Raw genomic sequence first — 19090 nt, forward strand, 5'->3', positions numbered from 1 at the left:
GCAGCGCAGGGTCCCAGCTGCAGAGACAGCCTGGGCTCAACAGGGCATGTGAGAGAGAAGCAACTGCACCCTGAGCTCTCCAACAGACACTGACATGAGCTCCAGGGTCCCACCCAGTCTCTGCAAGGATCCACCAGCCTCAAAATTCTGCAATACCCACAATTCCTGGAAGTCCGGACTTTCTTATTTTTCTTTCAATGGAAACAAAGGTGTTCAGGGTGATAATTCACAATTTTACAGAATCACAGGCAACAGCATTGAGTTATATTCCCCAAATAAGACAACTCTGTTTTTTTCTGAAATGCATCTGCTTTAACTGTGTAATTTCCTGTGGCTAGATCAATATCAGACTCCCAGACACTGTATTGTGCCAGAGTTAATATTTTTTCATTATTTACTTTCTTTGTGTTAAAATATTCAGATACAGGCTAATACTACTTTGGAAAAATACAGAAAGATGCATGAGCAAAACAGCTAAAGTCAGAAGCTCATATGAAGAATGGTGAACAACAGAAAAAAATACTTTAAATTGCCTACAATAATTTTTTCATCCATCTCTTTAATAAAATATCCCCTTTGTAATTACAGGCTGCCCAAATCTATAGGCCAAATTACTTTACTAAAGATCTTCCCCCCACCCATCCCATACAAACATTGCAGATATTTCATGAAGCAGCATTTTGTTAGTGTGAAACAAAGAATAGATGTTGATCAGAGAAGTATAATGAAGTGGGAGCATCAACATCCCAGGCAAAGGCCCTTCTAGAAGCATTTTCTACTCTGGCAAGAGAATTGACTCAGTGGGAAGAGCTCAACAGATCATCATTACCAGCCAGCCTCTTTGGAGGAAACAACAAGGAGATTACATACAAAAATGTAAATTAAGATTAAATTATTCTTTCAAAAGTCAGCAGTATAAAAAAATAACCCAAACACTACTTTTACTATGACATTAAAAGCATTAGTAAGCATTTTATGGGTGTCTTTTTAAAAGTAATGTGCAAAAGTTTCAGAGACTCAAATATCTCTGAAAAGTCATCCAAGGTGTGCAAGTTTTCAGAATTTAAAAATAATATAAATTACTCATAAATCTTGCCTTAGACTCAAGGCAGACTTCAGGTTATTAAAACAAACAAAACCCAGAAAAAATCACATAAGAAAAATCACATCCAGCCTGGAAAAAAACCCTCTCTATCTCCTCTCAGATATCAGCAGCTCCTACAGTACAATTTAAGTCATAATGTTCCTGTTGTCAGAGCCACAAAGGACAGAGGATTTATAACAGGAGAGAATTACTATTGGTCAGCCCTACAGCAAGACTGTTGTTCTGTCTGTGCCTGCCAGCGCCAGCCCACCTGCTGCCGGAGCGCGTCCAGGCGCTTCTCCTGCTGCTGCTGCTGCCGGGCCTGCAGCAGCGCCAGCTCCTTCCTCTGCAGCAGCCGCTTCTCCAGCACGGCTCGTCGGAACTGCACCCTGCGGGGCACAGGGAAACGCTGGGCACGGGCACCGCCGCTCTCTGCGCTGCCATTTCAGCTCACACACTGCCTTCTGTGCTCTGCACACCCACCTCTTCTGCAGACCCACCTGTGAGGCCATGGTGGCTCATCAAAACACCTCACAAACACAAAGGTGCTCTTTCATTCCCATGTGCTCCTTTTCTTGGAGTGCTTCGGTGTGGGTTTTTTGGGGAAGGGGAGTTTGGGCAGCTGTGCTTTTTGATTTGTTTTGGTTGGTCAGTTGTTCTTTTAAACAACTTGGCTAACCTTTCAGATTCCATGTCTAGACCACAGATTTTCTCTAGCATGCTTTATATAGCCCTGGTACTCTTTTTTCTCCCCCGTTTTCTTTGCCAAGAAGAAATGTTCTCTCACATCTGTGTATGGCAGAAGAAATCTTTCCTATAACTCTTTCCATTAAAAGAAACACCTCACTCCCAGTCTTGTCATGGAAAAAAAAAAAAAAAAAAAAAACCAAACCTAAGACTTATGCCCTTCTTTCAAAGGAAAAAGCTGGAGGTTCACACCAGTAACTCCAGAACTTCACCCACAGCACTACTGTGCTGCTCCAGCTTCCACTGCAGGCATTTTTGGACTATTGTGCAGAGTGTGTTCCTTATGGAGCTATAGATATTTTTTGGGGTGTCATTTCTAGTCCTTCTACAGGAGTTGCCAATGCCATACTTTGAATTTGGAGAATTGCTCTCCTTTTGCCCTTCAAATTTGAACTTGCCTTTAGAGAAACTGAGACGAGACAGCTGCTTGAACTACAATAAAACATGTATTATTTTCTTACTCTCCAAATTTTAGTAAGCTAAAAGAAGTATAAAACTTGTCCTATAAACTGCAACAATCAGAACTAAACCTCCAGTTCTGCTGGTGGCTAGTGAAGACCTCTGTGTCAATAACCCAATCACAATTAGCAGGACAAACAGGTTCATCCCAAGAGTGTGGTACAAGGCTGCCTGAGGGGATCCCAGAGAGGTTTCCACTTTCTCATGGTGTCCAGTGTAGTTTAGGCAGAGAAATGCTACAGCAGCAGTGCTCAGGGGTCATTCGGTACCAGGGAAAAAGCCTAATCTGCTTTTTATATGGAGAGCATTTAATAAAAAGCAAACCTTCATTTTTTTTGAAAAATGACAAAAATTATACTGAAATCCTTTCACTCAGCCTGAGCTATTGTGACACATGTTTTAAAATACTCCAGAACATGAAATTAAGTACTCTGGAAGGTTCTGTGCAAAGCCAAGGAAGATGGGGGCCACTTGGCCAGGCCTAAGCTCAAACACTTTGTGTGCCCCTGGCGGTTTTCCTGCCCAGGGCAATACAAAGCAGTGCTACACTGAAGCATCCCGAGGCCTTTCCGTGCCCAGTTTGACCCAGTCCAGGTGATCCCGACTGATTGCAGCCCAGGGCAGAGCTGGGCACCAGGAGGGTCCTGCCCCCGTGGCTGTGCTGCCATCCTCCACAGGCTGCAGGGAGCACAGCAGCATCCACCAGAACAGTGTGTCACTGTCAGCAGGCAATGCACAGCCATGAAATCCACACCCAGGAGAGGCAGACACCTCGGAAATGCATCCTCCACTGCACATCATGCTCCTAAGCTGGAATGCACTTCCAATGCTTTTTTATACTTGGCTTCAATGTTTACTCAAGATTTGATTTCACCCTGTCCACATCTAAAATAAAGTTGTTCATTCTCTTTCACTCTATTACACTCAGCAACATTTTAGCTACTATTCCTTCTACGTAAAGTTAATTTTGTCGAAAACCTCAAGATCAAAATATCTTAATACTTAATTTTGCTTTTAAGCACCATAGTAAGTAACATTTTAATAAATCACCAGCTGATAAATGAGCATAACTGATTAGTTTCAGTAAAAGGTACCTTTTGTAGCATTGCAGGTACACATTTGTGTAATTTTTGATAAGCATATTTTCATTAAAACTGCTTTCAGACACTGTTTCATAAATATTCAATAGGAAATGATGAACTACTATGTCTGGAGAGCCCAGGAGACTTTCAGGGGAGTGTGTGAGAGCCCTGAGGTGGGTGAGGGAGGTGAGCTCACACAGAGCTGCTCTGAGGGCACGGGGAAGATGCAGGGTCCAAACCCCGGCCCTGGAGAGCAGAACCCCATGGCAAACAGTGGCCATCGCTCTGTTCCCGTGGGTCAATCCCATCAGATCCTGGCACACAGCAACCCTTGCCTTCCCTGGGAATCTGGGGCCAGGCTGGCAGCAGTTCTGGTGCTGGGGTAGAACACGGCAGGTGTTTCCCACTCACTGCCTCCCTGGAGAGCAGCACTGTGCCAACCCGCTTCCCAAAGGTTGTCTGTGCAAATATTTGCACAATTCCATGCCAGATTTATTTTCACCCTGCAAGGGCAATGTCAAATCTATTGCGTTAGGGGAGAACATTCTTTTAGAACATGTGATGTATTTTCAAACCTTTGCCTACCTCAGGGACCCGATGGAGAACCTGACTAAAATTCACTGCACAGATGAAGAAGGAGAAGGGGACTGGTAACAAAAAACACTTGCCTCTTTGGATGTCAAACCAGTAAAACTTAAATGCAGTTGGTAGCTGTTGATACCACATTAAAAGAGAGCCAATAATTCAGTGTTCTAAAGCACAGCCACGTGGAGTGAAGACATTCAGCACAGCAGAGGGTGATGCTGCAGCAGAGGCCCCTCCTGCCCCACACTCCACTTTCCATGGGCACTCTGGCTCCTTTCCCCTGAGCAGTCCCACAGCCATGCCAGGAGCACAGGGCTGAGTTCCCCCGAGCGCCAGCCAGCAGAGCTCCCACCGTGTGCCTCACACCTGCTGGGTTCTGCAGCACGTGTCCCTCTCAGGCTGTCAGCCACTAAACCTTCTGGTTTTATTAGGAAAAAAAGGGACCCAGAACTCTCTGCTTTCCTTTTCCACTGTGGCCCGCCCAGACCTTTTATGACAACACACCAGTAACCAGAGCTCTTGTTCAGACAGTTTTAGTCTCTGTTCTCAGCCTGAAGGAGTTAAATCTGCAATTTCTGCATTATCAGCAAACACAACAACCAGCAAGAACATTCAGCAGTCAGGTAAGGCACCTCCACCCTGTTTTAAGAATTGGACCACTATCAGCAAACAGCACCAAATGAATAGAAGAAAGCACAAAAGAAGTATGACTTTTTCCTACATCTGGGGACATTTGACAGGACTGGGGCAGATTCTTGTTAGCATTGTTTTACAATTTTAGCATTAAATTACCTGGGTAAAAGAATTAATAGAGAATAGATACTGGGCTTGGAGCAGAAATCACAACCCTTCCCCCCTTTCTGAATGCAGAGAACATCACTGAATAGGATTTCTTGCTGATTTCACTATTCTCACCACACTTCATTTGCTCAGCATCTATGGGGTCTTACACAAAGTGTACACTGGGCTGAGGCATGTGTGGGTTAACACAGCCTGGAGACAGCAAAGAGCTGCACTACCTAGGAACATCCACAGCCAAAAAATGAAATGCCCAATCAGTTAAATGTCTCCCTTCTCAGACAGGAGTTGTAGAATACAAATCACTCAATCACTAGAAAGTCTACATCCGGTTTCAGGGCCTTTAATCCCTTACTTTGACCCGGTCAGAGCCCTGGCTATTGCATTTACAAGCTAAGACCTGAATAAACAGAACACCTTAGTGACTCTGTGATAACAGGTCTTTTTTTTTTTTGCATAAACAAACCCAATTAGTTAATTTTAAATTAATTTAGTTTGATTAAAAGCAATTCAGGATAATAGCAGAGGCTTTTAAAAAATATTTTATTGTACCTGTTAGAAACTCTATGCACTATCCAGGCAATCTCCTGTACTTGGAATGGTCAGTCAGCTTATTTTTTCCTTTTCCAAAAGACCCTGAAAATGTGTTGGATCACAGCTACGGTACCAGCCTGTGCCATGTTTCATGAGTGTTCTGCAAAGCCTCAAACCCAGTTTCTGTGCTCTGGCAGGTGGCACATACCAGGACACTGTCAGTTTTGCAGTGCTGCACTGGATGTGACAATGCCACATGTGCACCTGAGCCTGGACAGTGAAATGTTCCATTTTGTACAGTAGGTCAGTTCTGAGTGACAGAATGCACAACATTTACTGACTTCGGAATCACAATAGCCTGAAGGGGTGATTATTTCCTCCCAGTAATTCAAATAGATGTGTTCCTTCTCCTGTGAGCCAAAACCACTGCAGGCATGTCTAAGGAAAGGCAGAAATACATTTGCAGCATAAGGACACAGACATTTAAGTTGTCACAAGGGTGTCCTAACAAAGTAATACTCAAGTAGTGTTTTCCACAGAATACTTGAGACCAACTTTAATATTGTAATGCCAATGGCACTTTAATCCTATTTTAATTGCACTTTTGGTCCACACAACTTGGTGTCTTCCTCTATGTAAAAAGAGTCAGCCTGTGCTTTGAGAGCAGTTATAACCAGACTACACACAGGGGATTTATGTTCCTCTGACAGAGGGATTCCTCCATGAAATCCAGTATTTCCAACAGACTGTGGAAGGTCATATTGTGCAACAAAGACTTGGCAATTCAAGCCTGAGCAGGCTCAAGTCCTAAATCTCATCCAACAGTGAAGAGCATCTACAACTAGATGAGCAATTTAGGACTCTCTAAGGTAACAATAAATATCTTAGAGTCTGTTAAGTGCTGAATGTGTTCCTTGCACTTGCCCCTCAAACAAACCAAAACTGATTATAAATAATTATGCAAAGTGAAATATAGAAGGTCTTATTACTCAGCTACATTTTATGACAGTTTAGTGCTTACAATGGTCTGAAATTTTGATGGTTGTTAATTAATTAATTCAAACTGAAATAAATTGCATCTAGGATACAATCACCTAGGATGCAGCCTTACTAGAAACAGGAAGGAAAAAATATGTTATCCTCAATTTATTCTAAAAAAGAAAGTCAGGAGATCAAAGCAAATTAGATTATAAGAAGATCCTATTGATACTAAAGGTATTCACATTTAATTTTTTTTACCTTTCTCTGTCTTTGGCTGCTTGTTCAGCCATTAATTTTCTCAATTCCTCCAGCTGTTGTAGATCTCTCTCCTCCTGTTCTTGCCACTTGCGCTCTTTCTCAGCCCAGTATTTTTTCAGCTAGAGTTTGACCAAATACAGCAAACAAATTAACACGCATTACAAAGCCCAGATAGTGAGAACAAAGCAAGCAAGAAAAGCATTAAGCTAGAGATTCCAATTTTGATCCTTTTAGAATAAAATTTCTATTTTAGAGCACTACAAGCTAACAGAATATTTACTAGGAGAGCAAGAGGGTGTGGAGCTCCCATAACAAAAGTAGTAAAATCAGACTGTGAACACTAATTTGAATATATTTTTCCACCACAATTTGAAGACTACCACTTCCATTCTGCTTGCATTGCCCAGAAAAGCAGCTGCAGTATGAGGTTATCAGCCCTTTTAAGGATCTAGGATGTAAAATACTCCAGTGAAACATATGACTGCTGACCCCAAACAGCTGCTATTCCATCTGTGCATAGGCAGAGCGCTGCTCCATCTAGACATTACACAGAGCAAGAGAAAAGTTTGCACAACCAGACTATTTACAGGTAAAACGAATATTGGTGGTGGTTGGGTCAGCACTGGCTCCCTAAACCTCTTCCTTCCCTGTGGTTTCAGAGCCACCTGCCACTGCAAACACCATGTGTACAAAGGCAAAGGCACACAAGCTGGAACGAAAAGAGAAGCAGCAGCAGAGCTACTTGTGACCTAAGCAGCAAGCCCTCACTAAAGTCCCTGAGGTAAAACCGCAGTGAAACAACACGGATTTCTGCCATATCACCTGGGTAGAAAGGCCAACAGAAATACTTGTGACACAGCGTGATTTTCTAAAGCACTGCATTCACTGCAGCGCATTTCTGAGTTTCTGCTAAGAGGCGTGCAGGCCATGTCCAAGGAGCCAGCAGACGAGCCCTGGGAGCAGTGTCCAGGGCTGCCCCTGCAGCCGGGCTGCCCCTGCAGCCGGGCTGCCCTGCTGCATTGCAGCACCCAGCTGCAGCGCTGGCGGCTTCCCGCGGCTGCCATGCTGCTCCAAGCACAGACCTGTGCAGCCAGACCCGCCGTGCCTCTGTGACAGGGACACCGCGACTTGCAGAGCCTTTTTCCCTAAGAAATGCAACAGACTAACACAACCGCTGTGTCACATCAGGCAGCTTTGGAGCTGAAATGGACAGGAGAGACCTGACTAGCCATTTGCACATCTCTACATCAATACCTAATGCTTTACAAGAATACATCTGCTATGTGATCAGCTATAGATTTTAGAAGCAATGGTACACTTAATATATGCAAAAATGTATAAAAGTTTCTCATACTTTCTCTTTATCCTGAGCTCTACGGATGGTTTCCTGTTCTCTCTGTAGCCTTTCTCTCTCATCTTCCTTTTCTTTTCTTCTGGCAGCTACAGCAGCTTCTAGTTTAGCAGCTTCTTCCTGCTGTGCCTTCCACTGTAGAACCTGGAAGAAACAGTTGAAGAGACAGTCCTGCAGCAGACTGTGTAACACTGATCCTGCCAAGCTGAGACTGGGAAGGAAACTCATGTAATCTGCTTACAAAGTAAGTTTGATAATCTTATCAACAACACAACCATTTTAGCAGGCACCACCTTTCTGCATGTTCACGTGCAGTTCCCATCTGATAGCACAATAGGCAATGAAATCACATATGAGAAGGTTTTAGGGAAAATGGCTAAAACCATCTCAGTAATTCACATCTCCCTTCAGCACCTAGAAGCTGTGAAGGGGTGGAGACCAAGAGTCACAGAGCAGAGAGCGCCTGCAGCCCTTGGCACAGGCACTCCTGGCACAGCTCCTTGCTCGCTGCAGGGACAGGTGTGCAGCCCGGCCTGGCACCCCTGCTCAAGGCCGTGGGGTCTGCGTGCCTGACACCCCTCCTCTGTGGGAGCAGAGGCAGTGCTGCCCGGCACAGCAGCACAGAGCCACGCTCCTGCACCCCTGTGAGGGCCTGCCGCTCTTCCTAACGAAACTTCCTGGGGGTGGCACTGACCACCCCGCCCAGCGTGCCAAAAATCCATTCCTGACACATCCCTGACTGTGCTGGTGAAAGGAGACAGCTTGTCCCCAAAGCTGGCCGTGGGCAGGGACTCATCTGCAGCGTCCCAGCCCCGCTCCACCTCGGGCTGTCACAGCCGCTGTGAGCTCATCTGTTTCACGCTGCTTTCTACAGGATCAATGATTCTCCTTTCTGTGGGCTTGCCAGCTCCTTTTGTAATGGATTTGTCAAGCACTAACAGAACTCTGCCTTTCTCTAAGGAACAAGCATTGCAGCCATTTTTCAGCTGGTTTTCTACACTACATCACTTTAATACAAAGATATGAAAATGCTTATAATTTTTCCACCTTTACTGCATTTCACTGGCTGTGTGTGCAGATTATTAATTCTTCTGGTTGTGCTTATAAAAGATGTTCTGTTTAGAAATCCAGCCCTCCCCATGGTCCAGGGTTCTCAGAGAGCTGCATCTCTGAACAATGCTATGCTTGCCCTGCTTCTTGCTAAAATAATTATACTTTTTTCTTTGCAGTACATTGAACAATGCTGTGACTTCTCATGGAGTGCAGGCAAAGTGATAACATGAAAATAACCTGAAAATGCAGAGGGTGCAAAGAGGACAGAGCCAGGCTCCTCCAGAGGTGCCCGGGGGGAAAACAAGAGGCACAGAGTGAAACACCTGAAATTCCAAAGCATTCATCCCCTCCCTGCTGAGAGGCTGGCCAGGGAGGCTGTGGAGCTGTTTAACCCTGATTCCACACAGTCACCAGCTGTAGCTGACCCTGCTTGGGCAGGGGTGGCCTCGGGGTCTGGAGAGGTCCCTTCAGCCTCAGCTGCAATGCCACAGTCAAGCTTCCCACACATTTGCAATTTGTGACATCAGGGCTGTCAAAATTGAAATCTTCATGTACCAATTTTGCCAGCAGCCTGCTCATGCAGTTTAGCAGTTTAAAAACCTAAAATAAAATGCTGAATTGTTTCAGTTACCCTTCACTTGCCACGCTAATGAACTCAAAAAGAAATGCTTTGAAAATGAGCCAGAAGAACATGCAATCCTTTCTACCTTGCTTTTGAAACAGACTGAAGCAACACCATATATAGAAAGATTTAAAATCTAACAACAAGCAAACAGTGAGTGAAATCTGCAAAAAGCATACTCAGATTGGAGCTGGGATAAGCTGCAGGAGCATTTGAAGGAGCTTTAAACTTCTGTAATAACATCACAGATTTTCTCAACTGATATGAGGTAACAGATTATGTAACAAAAAAATTGCTCTTTGTAAGCCTGGATTTCCCTACATCCTGCTTCCCACTCCTCTCAAATGCTCTCCAATGCTGAGGTCAGTGCCACTGGGTGCAGTTCATGATGCAGCTTCAGTTCCCTCCATGTCTGAGAGCTCTCCTGATCCTCTAGTGGTCTTCCCTGGATATTCATTTATTACTAACCAGGGACTTGTTTGGTTGTTTGATTGCAGCCATTAGTATGGCGAGGCCATAGACTGGTCTCAACAAAAGCTGCATTTCCCTGATGCTTGAGGGGAAGCAGTGCCTGGAAATGCCCATGGGGAGCAGAGAAACCCTCAGGGACGATGGCAGCTGGCTGGAGGCAGCACCACGCTGAGCAGAGAGCAGACACAGACACCCATCTGTCCTGAAATCACCTCAAGCCCCTGTTACCCATTCCACTGGCAGCAGCCTGCTGGTGCTTGTGACACCCCGACCTTGTGGTGTGCCACAGGCACCTTCTGGGGCTGTTTCCACCCAGCTCTTTCCTCACAGCCTTTTGATCAAGTCACAAATCAATACTGGGGCACAGTCTAGCTTTCTGGCAGGGTATGTACAAACACATGAGCACAACCAAGCACCAGCTCAGAACTTCACTGAGCTGACAAACATGAATCACACAGCACTGCTCCCAGACAGAGGTGATGGGCCAGTGACTCAGTGCCTCTCCCTGCTCTGCCCTAAGTCACTACTAACACATTCATTTACTCAAGGGGGAGAACATGCTTTCCGTTGTTTAAATTTCAATTCTGAATCTACTTTTTCCTTTTTTCGTTAGGATTTTAAATGTATGAGCCCAAGGCCAATCAGAAAAATGGGTAACAAGGATACCAGAGGAGAGTTTCACTCTTCCATACCTGTTCACAATACCCAGTTATTATTTTCTGTATTCAGCACATGAAATTAGTTTAGATTATCCCTGCTCCCTCCCATGTTTACCTAATTCATGCCTTTTTGTTAGGGCAAAATAAGAATAATTTCCTTAAAAAAAATTTATAATCATGACAAAAAAGGACATACTTCCAACAAACACCCCCCCCCAAAAAAAACCCCAACAAAACAAAACAACAACAACCAAAAAAAGAAACGTTGGTAAAAGCCAGAAAAGCAATGCATGCAAAAATATGTATAATATGTAACCGTGATTCTGTAGGCTGGTCTTATGCCATGGCTTCTCCCAGAAGAGTTGAAATTATACAGGATAAAATGTTTTTAACAGAGCAGAGTTAGAGTGAAGTCCAAGAAGTAACAAACATTAGACATTAACCAGGTGATTCAAATACCGGTATATTTCAATTTCAAACCAAATTTGAACTTTAAAGTCCTCTGTGCTAGAGAGCAGTTCTAGTCTCACAGCCCCAGATCACTTTGTGCAGCAGGCAGGGGAGTCCACATCCTCAAGAGGTGTCAGGAGAGGTTCCCAAACCAGTCCTGTCCCTGTGGTGTCAGGTTAGAAATGAGGATCTGGGCTCTGGCTCGTGGTCAGACAGGGCAGGGCAGAGCCTGAGCTGCATTGCCTGCCCTGGGCAGCCCCCCAGGGGACAGCACCAGGGCTGGGCAAGCTCTGCAGGGAGCAGCTCCTGGCCCTCGGTGCCCTGCTGCCAGAAGGGAGCCCCTGGTGCTGAACTGCCAGCGTTCCACAGCTGAAGTGTGCCAGGAGAGCCTGCTGCATTCACCGGGGTTTTATCTCCAGAGGCAGGATCATGCAGGTCTGGAGAGCAAAAAGCCTCCCAAACAATAATTCTGCTTCGCTACAGCAGCAATCTGGGACCACACAAAAAAATTAATGTGCTCTTGATTGCACTCTTCCATTCCTACGAGTTCAAAATCAGAAGGGTATATTTCACTGTGTCAACAGTAAATATTTTATTTAAATATTAAAAAGAAATCCTAGTAGTTAAACTAATATTGAAAATACACTGAAACCTGGCTCTCCCATTGCCTGTTCCACAAAACTGTTTTCATTTTAGCAGTACAGGCACTGCCAACATTAGGTTCTGAAAGTTTTTAATTACAAATGGCATTTCAAGTACATTTCACAGTTCATGTATTATTAGAGGAGGTTTTGCCAAGAGAATTATTAAATTGCTGTGCTGAACAGAATGCATACACACCTTTTTTCAGTTCATTATTTCAATATTGCATATTACAATAATGTAAAGTGCACTACAAACTAATTAAAGTAATAAATTAGTCCTTTCACTGTAACATCTGAATAGCAATAATGTATTTACCATTCACCTAATGTTCAGATACAACTCTTTTAAAGACAAAACAATGCACAATGCCACCACAGGACCATGGGAGGCTTTCTCTTCAAGCAGCAATGACTTTTTATAAACAAAGAGGTGGCATCAAGCTCCTCAGCTGGCACCCAGGAGCACGGGGCAGCTGGCTGCAGTGAGGGGGCAAAGGTGGAGCAGGGGCAGCCTCAGCTTCGGAAACGGAGGAGAATGTGCACAAGGAACCAAAAGGACAAAATCCTGGGAGGAGCAGTGCCAGAAATGACTACCCAGAGCTCAGATCACTCTGTGCCACACAGACATACAAGCTTGTACAATCCAAGTTCCAAGCAAAAGTTCCCAATAATTGTGTGATAAAGCCAGCAGTGTTTGTCATAAGTGAAGGTAAAAAAGGAAAATCCTCTGAGATCCCATCCTGATGTTTTCTAGCTCACTTTTTCAACCATATAAAATGACACACTCTAAATACTCTTCTAGTATCTGACAAAGTTTTATTAAACTCTGAATCACTTCTGCTCATCTTTCCTTATCTAGACTATGGTCTGCAATTTTTGTTTTCTTCTTCAAATTGTTCACAACTGATTTTAAGAATCCCTGGGAAAAAAATTAGGGGGTCTCTTCAAGAAAAACAACTTCACAAGTGAAGATTCTACATGGTAGAAGAAACCACAAAAAAGAAGAACCACAAAATTTGGTTCCAGCCATGGAAGCCCACAGCAGAACAGAGCCAGCTTTTCGTGGTGGGATCACAGCTGCAGGTCAGGGCTGCATGGTCATAAACAGCAAAGTGGGATTATGAGACAGCTAGAGATTCAAACACTATTTAAAGGAATTTAGTATTTTAAAAATCTCACGCATAAAAAACCCCCACACAATGTGTGCACAGCTCCCACAGGTTGTTGTACAAAGCAGGTGGGAGAGCCCAGTGAGCACAAAGCACCATTCCACGCTTCCCAGTGGGCCAGCACAGGCTGCCTGAGCACAGCACGTGCACCAAAACCAGCACAAGGACCAAGAACTTTGCGGTTGGCTGGCAAAGCTCCATGTCAGGCTACTGAAGGTGCCCTCGGAGCACAGGTCAGTCCAGCAGCCCAAGCAGTCACTGGGAAGCAGAAATAAGCTCTGGGAAGGACGAGCACTGCGTGGTCGCTGCCTTCCCACAGCACGCTCAGTCATCTCAGCTGCTCACAGCGCGGGAGAGGGAGAAAGCTAGGAGCCAAGGCAGTCCAAAAGCACGCTGAGAAATGTGCATGTTCAGATAACCACAGTGATCCACTGCCCAAACCAGCTCCAGTCCTCTCCCTCCCAGCGTCATCACCATCTCCTCTGCTCAGGGTCTTGCTGAATATAGAACTGAGAGTTATCCCATTTATGGCAAGCCAGAGATACCTCTTGGTTCTTCCAGATGGAAGCCACAAGGCACAGGGAGGCAAAAATGAAAAATGCCTCTCAATTGCAAATTTGGATTTAAACCACGTCAACTATGACATTTTTCCTTCACATTTTTAAAATAGGGGCTGCAGCCAGAGAATAAGTTGGTGACCGAAGGAATTCTGTTTCTAGAGAAAGGCCATTTTAGAGCTATGCCTTTCTAGTGTGTCTGAAAGAGAGAAAAAAGCAAAGCAGATGTAAAAGGTGATTAAGTCATAAGAAGTTACATGCCAAAGAAATAGCAGGATTGCAACATCAGCCCTTCAGTAAGGATATTGCTCTCAGTCCACTTCCTAATGGACATATCATCTAACAAGGAAGATGATTTTGTTTAGATTTGGCAAACTTTTTATTTCCCCACACATTGCTTTCTATTTCGTCTAGAACTGGTCAAACTGAGATCACTACAAGATTAACACAGAAAACTCATTAAAAGGTGACTTTCAATGCCAGCAGTGCAGCAAAGTAGCTCAGCCATTCACACTTCAGACAGAACCAGTACATGCTGATCTGTGTCTCCTGACTGAGCAACTCTCAGCCATTCTTAAGTGCACAAAAAAGAAAATATTTTTAAGAAAATGGGAGAGAAACATAGAAGAAAAAAGAAGTTAAGACCCAGTCTCCCATAGAAAAGTAAGGATTCAGTCAATTTCTCTCAAGAGTAATAGAAGTTAAACACATAAATCCCATTTGGGTTAATAGAATAATAAATCCCTTGGATTTAACTATTTTAGAAACTAAACATGAATATAGAAGTCTGTATTACAAAACTGTTTTTATAAAGTCACTAACTGTATGGAAATATCTATCCAACAACTACTAAAAAGTAGTGCACTTCTTTTCCAAGAAAAGTGCTTTTTTCAAACGCACTTGCCTTCACCCACAATTTCTCAATAGAAACTCTAGTTCAGCTGCTCAAACTCTTCCCTGTGTGCCAGGACTAGGAAGAGGGTAAGGGGTGGATGTTGCAGCCATTCCCATCTGCAGGGCAGCGCTGCTGCAGCTGGTGCTGGGCAGAGTGACCCTGCCAGGACCTGCCCTGCCAGGACCTGCCCTGCCCGGCTCCAGCAGGGACACACGCACACGCAGGGTTTGGGTAAGCATGGCAGGGCACACAGGGGATCTGGGCAGCCCTGGCCCGCTGGCAGCAGATGCCCAGCTGCAGCAGCCCCAGCAGCTGCCCAGCGCTGGGAGGGCTCCGTGCTGCCACGGGGCACCCCACAGGTTCCACAGCTCCAGGGAGCCCCTGTGACTTCTAAAGGCACGAGCAAACTGCGCCCCAGCAAAGCTGACATTGCCAGGGAAAGTGGGGTGTATGGGAGAACTGCAACTGCTGGGTAATTGTATTAACTGATAATAATAAAAAAGACTTGCACTATTCAAAGCCACCACACACTGACATATAAAACATTAACAGTGTTATTTCTGGAAATACAATAAGAATAGGAAGTGTATGCGTGTATTCTTAAATGGAAAGCTAATGAGATGGGTGCCTGAGGGTGTGAATACTAGAGCTTATAAAAGAGAAAAAAATTAAAGTGTATATTAAGAACAGTTCCCTGGAGTCTGAAATATTACGGTGCAGGGGCAGTTCATCCAAACAGTATGAAAAAGCCATCATTTTTTAAATTTAGAGAGTGCTTTTTTATAAGCATGGAATGTATAATTTTTTTCTTTTCTCAGGTGTCAGTGACCTCCTGAACTGCCACAAAGTTTTAAAAAGCCAGTATGTCAGGGGCTGCAGAGGGAGGTGGGAGAAGTTCAGGTTTGCACAGGGCTCCATATCATATATCCCCAAGGCAGCAAGAAGCATTGCTGTTCAGGTTCTGTTGAGATGCTGATGGCAGAGGCCCAGAGATGTCCTGCTGTCTGTGCTGTGGGTCACTGCCTACAGCTCTGGGGTCCGTTATATTCACAGCATCCCAAAGCCAAGCAAACCCCAGCCTGCCCAGGACGGGGCTGTCTCCAGCCTGCCCAGCAGAGAGAAGGGTGCTCCCTGTCCCTGGGAGCACAGCCCTGCTCTCCTGTCCTGGCACAGAGCTCGCCTGTGCTCCTGGACAGGGTCCTGGCACCGCACAGGCACCAGCAGGTACAGACATCCACAGTGTCAACAACAAACTCCTGTGGTGTCAGCAGGTGGTGGTCTGAGGTTTCCAGTAACTTTCAGCTATAAAAATCTGCCCCTTTCTCTCTAAACTGGAGATTCCTCAACCCTGAAAACTTCTGAACGGCACCTGGAATCACATCCTGACTCCACAGGGTCTTGAATGATGAGCAATAAATGGTAAAAGCTAACAATTTCTGCATCTGACTGACCTACACAAGACCTACCAGAAGAATTAGAGCAGCATTAGAGCATTTGGCTCTAGGATAATTAAGAAATAATACATTTACAAGTTTGCTAATCTCAGAAGATAATCTTGTTCTGGCTGTGGTTAGAAGAAAAATGGAGGTTCACATCCCTAAAAGATTTTTGATAGGTACTCTTGAGCATCTTGTGCTCCACAGGCTACCTCTAAGAGGTTAAAAAAATAAATACCAGAAAAGTAGTTAAAAGTAACCATTTTGATCATTAACAGAATATTGTCTTCAGTTATTTAAATGTTTAAATCTGAAAAAGGGGTATGAAAGAAAAGCACTTGAGCACAGCCCTCAGTGATGACCTGAGGAGGAACACCACGTACCAGTTTCAGTGAGGGCTGGGATGAGCACTGGTAAAAGTCAGGATCCAGAAGAGGAGCAGTGTCAGTTCCCTGGGGCTGACAGCACATCAAGCTTTGCTCAGGGCAGTGTGTGAACAGTTTATTTCTCACAGCTTGTCCTTGCAGGTCCTCTCTTTCCTCATCCAGCATTACTGGGAACATCTTTCTGTTCTTGACAATGGGAATGTCAACATTTTATAAACATATGTAAATATTATATAGGCTTCAATATTCACACATGCATAACCTTAAGTAGGCTGCATTTCTATCTACAACCACCTATCTAAATTACTTCCTTTAGATGCAGAATTCTCTCTTCTAGACCCATCTGCTATCATATGGATGAGAGCTCCTTTGATCCTTTACAACTGCAAAGTTTTGGTGCAGCTTTGCTTGTCTGAGGTGCCACTTTCCTCACTGAAGATCATTCTAAGAAAACACTGTGGGCAAGAGCTGTCAGCTTGTCTAGTTATCCATCCTCAAGCAACTTCAGGTGTCACTGGGCAATTTCAGCTGGATTTGAGAGAGAAGTGCTTGTCTCAAGCCTGCTGCAGACCTCCCCTGCAGAGAGACAGCTGAGCAGGTTACATCCAGGCTGAGGCTCTGCGTGCTCCTGTGAGCAGCTGGAGCTCTGGGCTGCTGTGGGCGGTTTCAGTGGATCTCGGAGCTCTCAGATCAGTCCATGCTCTCCTCCCATGCAGGACCCTGCTCCCAAAAGCCTGCAGTGCAAGCCCAGGGGATCAGGCACGCAGCAGTGAGCCTGTCCTTGGAGGAATCCAAAGGAGCACACTCTCTGCCTTGGCAAACTGCCCTCGGCAGCTTCCCGGGAGTGCAGGGCTCCGTGGGCACCCCGTCCTGCCCAGGGCAGCACAGGCAAACATCAAACACAGGGGGAGGAGAGTAACAGGACATGGATCAGAAACAACAACCTCACGTGATGGAACACAGGTACAGGACAGGGGGAAAAGACTGCTGGAAGGGCAAGCAAGGCAAAGGTGCAGAGACTGCCTCTGCAAGTGCTCCACATGCACTGAGCTTTGTCTGACCCAAAAGACACAATATGGCACTGCTGACCTCAGACCATTAAATCCAGGTTTATTAGGTCTGGATTGAAAACTGAGTCAGAGCTGGCTCATCTTTGATGAGTGTTAGAGTCTTAGACACTTGCCCACATACATTTTGGAGAAACACTGTAGCATCCTACAGCTCTTCAGTTCACCACAAACATGAGTAGCTATATTTAAAATTTAGGTTATTATAACTTCCTTCTATTTTTTATGTCCAACAAATTAATGGGTCAACTCAGTAGTGAATAGACAATAATTCTGAAAAGAAAACCACTCTTTTAAGTACCTTACTGTTCAAATATTTATTATTTTAAAAAGTTTCCTTCAAAATGACTGGATTATAGTCAAAGCACTGGATCTGATACCTCTGTGGATTTTTTTTTAACATTCAGTTGTAATACTTCAATGTTGATCTCCTCTGATAGTCACAGCATTTAAACCAGTGACTTGGCTACATGCTGAACAGGGAAATTTTTTTTCCCGAAGTTTACTGCCACATCCTTTCTTACAATACAGAAAAGGAGAAGGAAAGCAGTCTGCAAGACACTTTACACAATTTGCAATACCCCTGTTAATTCCACCTAATGCTTTTCTTTCTGAAATTAATTTATCTTCGTTTCTGCCAGGATAAGAAATGCAAGAGCTGCTCTCCCAAAATTCACAATGTGTTGCAAGAGATTTTAGCATTGGAGTGGGGATTAATCCTGGAGCACAAAACGAGGGAAAGAAGAGATTTAAAGGCAAGCAGGCACACAGCTTTGTGCTGAGGAAGAAAAAAACCCCCCTAAGCAGCACACACAGGGGATTCAACTGCCCTAATATCTGCTGCTGTAGGTCTTCCCTCTAGTCTTCCTTTAAAACCATTTTCTATGAAGATGGAAAGTACCAGATTACAAATATTGTAAGATAGATTCAATATAAAAATAATGTTTGGAATGCATGCAGACACCTCAGCTGAATTTGTGATGTAATACAGCAAGTACTTCAAATCCCAGCTGTGGGGCAGCACCTCCTAATCCTCTGAAAAGATCACTCCTCATTTCGTGCCCTACCTGCCTTGCAACATGGAAACATTTGCTTCTCTGTGTCGTTCAGGAAAAGGAATTTTACAGAGATGGAGTTTGTTTTACACAGTGTCTGCTCCAGAGCCCTGGGGGGATCAGATCCCACAGCTCAAAGCACACCAGAGCAGAGAGACTCTTGATCACTCGGAGTGTGACCCCTCAGGGTTTGCTTTGTTTGTTTTCCCATGGCAAACAGGGATGTTAAAGGTATGTACCAGGCACATTTACTCTTTAAGAATGTACAGTGTAACCTCCCCAGCATTACCCATTTCACATTTCATTTCCTTCAGATGGCTACCATAGGGCCCTCATGATTTATTCAGTTGTTCCAAACTTCCTCCTTAGGGACTATGATTTCTGTTAAGGACACACACTGATCTTCTGTGAGGTGGAACTTGGAATAAAAATTCGAAAGTCCTTTCCCCAAGTAAAAACTGCTATAAATATTAATTTAACTTCTCTGCTGCTTTATTTTTTAATTATCCCTCCCTGTCAGTCACAAGACCTAGAGTCTCACCAATGGCATAGGTGCTTCTAGTGCATTTAAACAGCTTTAAATCATGTGTTCTTTAGTCAGCCTGCTGCCCCTTTGGTTTGCTGTTGCCAGAGGAAGGGAACTGTATAAAAGCTGGGTGGTGTTGTGTGGTTATTGCAGTAACTAAAGCAGTGCACAGCCTGTCAGATGTTACATCTCCTTCCGTGTGTATGCCATCATTTCCTTTC

At 44.4% G+C, this 19090-nt stretch overlaps 1 protein-coding gene and 1 long non-coding RNA gene across 14 annotated transcripts in view; one reads left to right on the forward strand and one right to left on the reverse strand.

Annotated features, from left to right (window-relative positions):
• CCDC148 (coiled-coil domain containing 148) overlaps positions 1 to 19090 on the reverse strand; it is a 49034-nt gene that overhangs the window by 1836 nt on the left and 28108 nt on the right. For 4 of the 11 annotated variants that reach the window (XM_064435380.1, XM_064435379.1, XM_064435382.1 and 1 more), the window contains 4 exons: positions 16219 to 16407; positions 7883 to 8023; positions 6529 to 6647; positions 1356 to 1473 (listed from right to left, as the gene is read on the reverse strand). In XM_064435380.1, coding sequence (XP_064291450.1) covers positions 1356 to 1473; positions 6529 to 6647; positions 7883 to 8023; positions 16219 to 16407 — 567 coding nt within the window. Of the gene's footprint in view, positions 1 to 1355; positions 1474 to 1514; positions 1585 to 4578; positions 5728 to 6528; positions 6648 to 7882; positions 8024 to 16218; positions 16408 to 19090 lie in introns of those variants that run through there. The other 7 variants (XR_010369602.1, XM_064435386.1, XM_064435389.1 and 4 more) reach the window with 4 other exon arrangements.
• LOC135309297 (uncharacterized) lies at positions 4480 to 7570 on the forward strand. 3 transcript variants are annotated; one of them, XR_010369603.1, is made up of 4 exons: positions 4480 to 4580; positions 6000 to 6158; positions 6373 to 6504; positions 7188 to 7570. It is a non-coding gene; the product is annotated as an uncharacterized LOC135309297 (long non-coding RNA). The 3 variants fall into 3 exon arrangements; XR_010369604.1 differs by lacking the exon at positions 7188 to 7570 and adding an exon at positions 6936 to 6981; XR_010369605.1 differs by lacking the exon at positions 6373 to 6504 and having other exon boundaries at positions 4481 to 4580.

The sequence above is a fragment of the Passer domesticus genome, chromosome 10 (genome assembly GCF_036417665.1).
Source record: "Passer domesticus isolate bPasDom1 chromosome 10, bPasDom1.hap1, whole genome shotgun sequence".
Taxonomy (NCBI): domain Eukaryota; kingdom Metazoa; phylum Chordata; class Aves; order Passeriformes; family Passeridae; genus Passer; species Passer domesticus.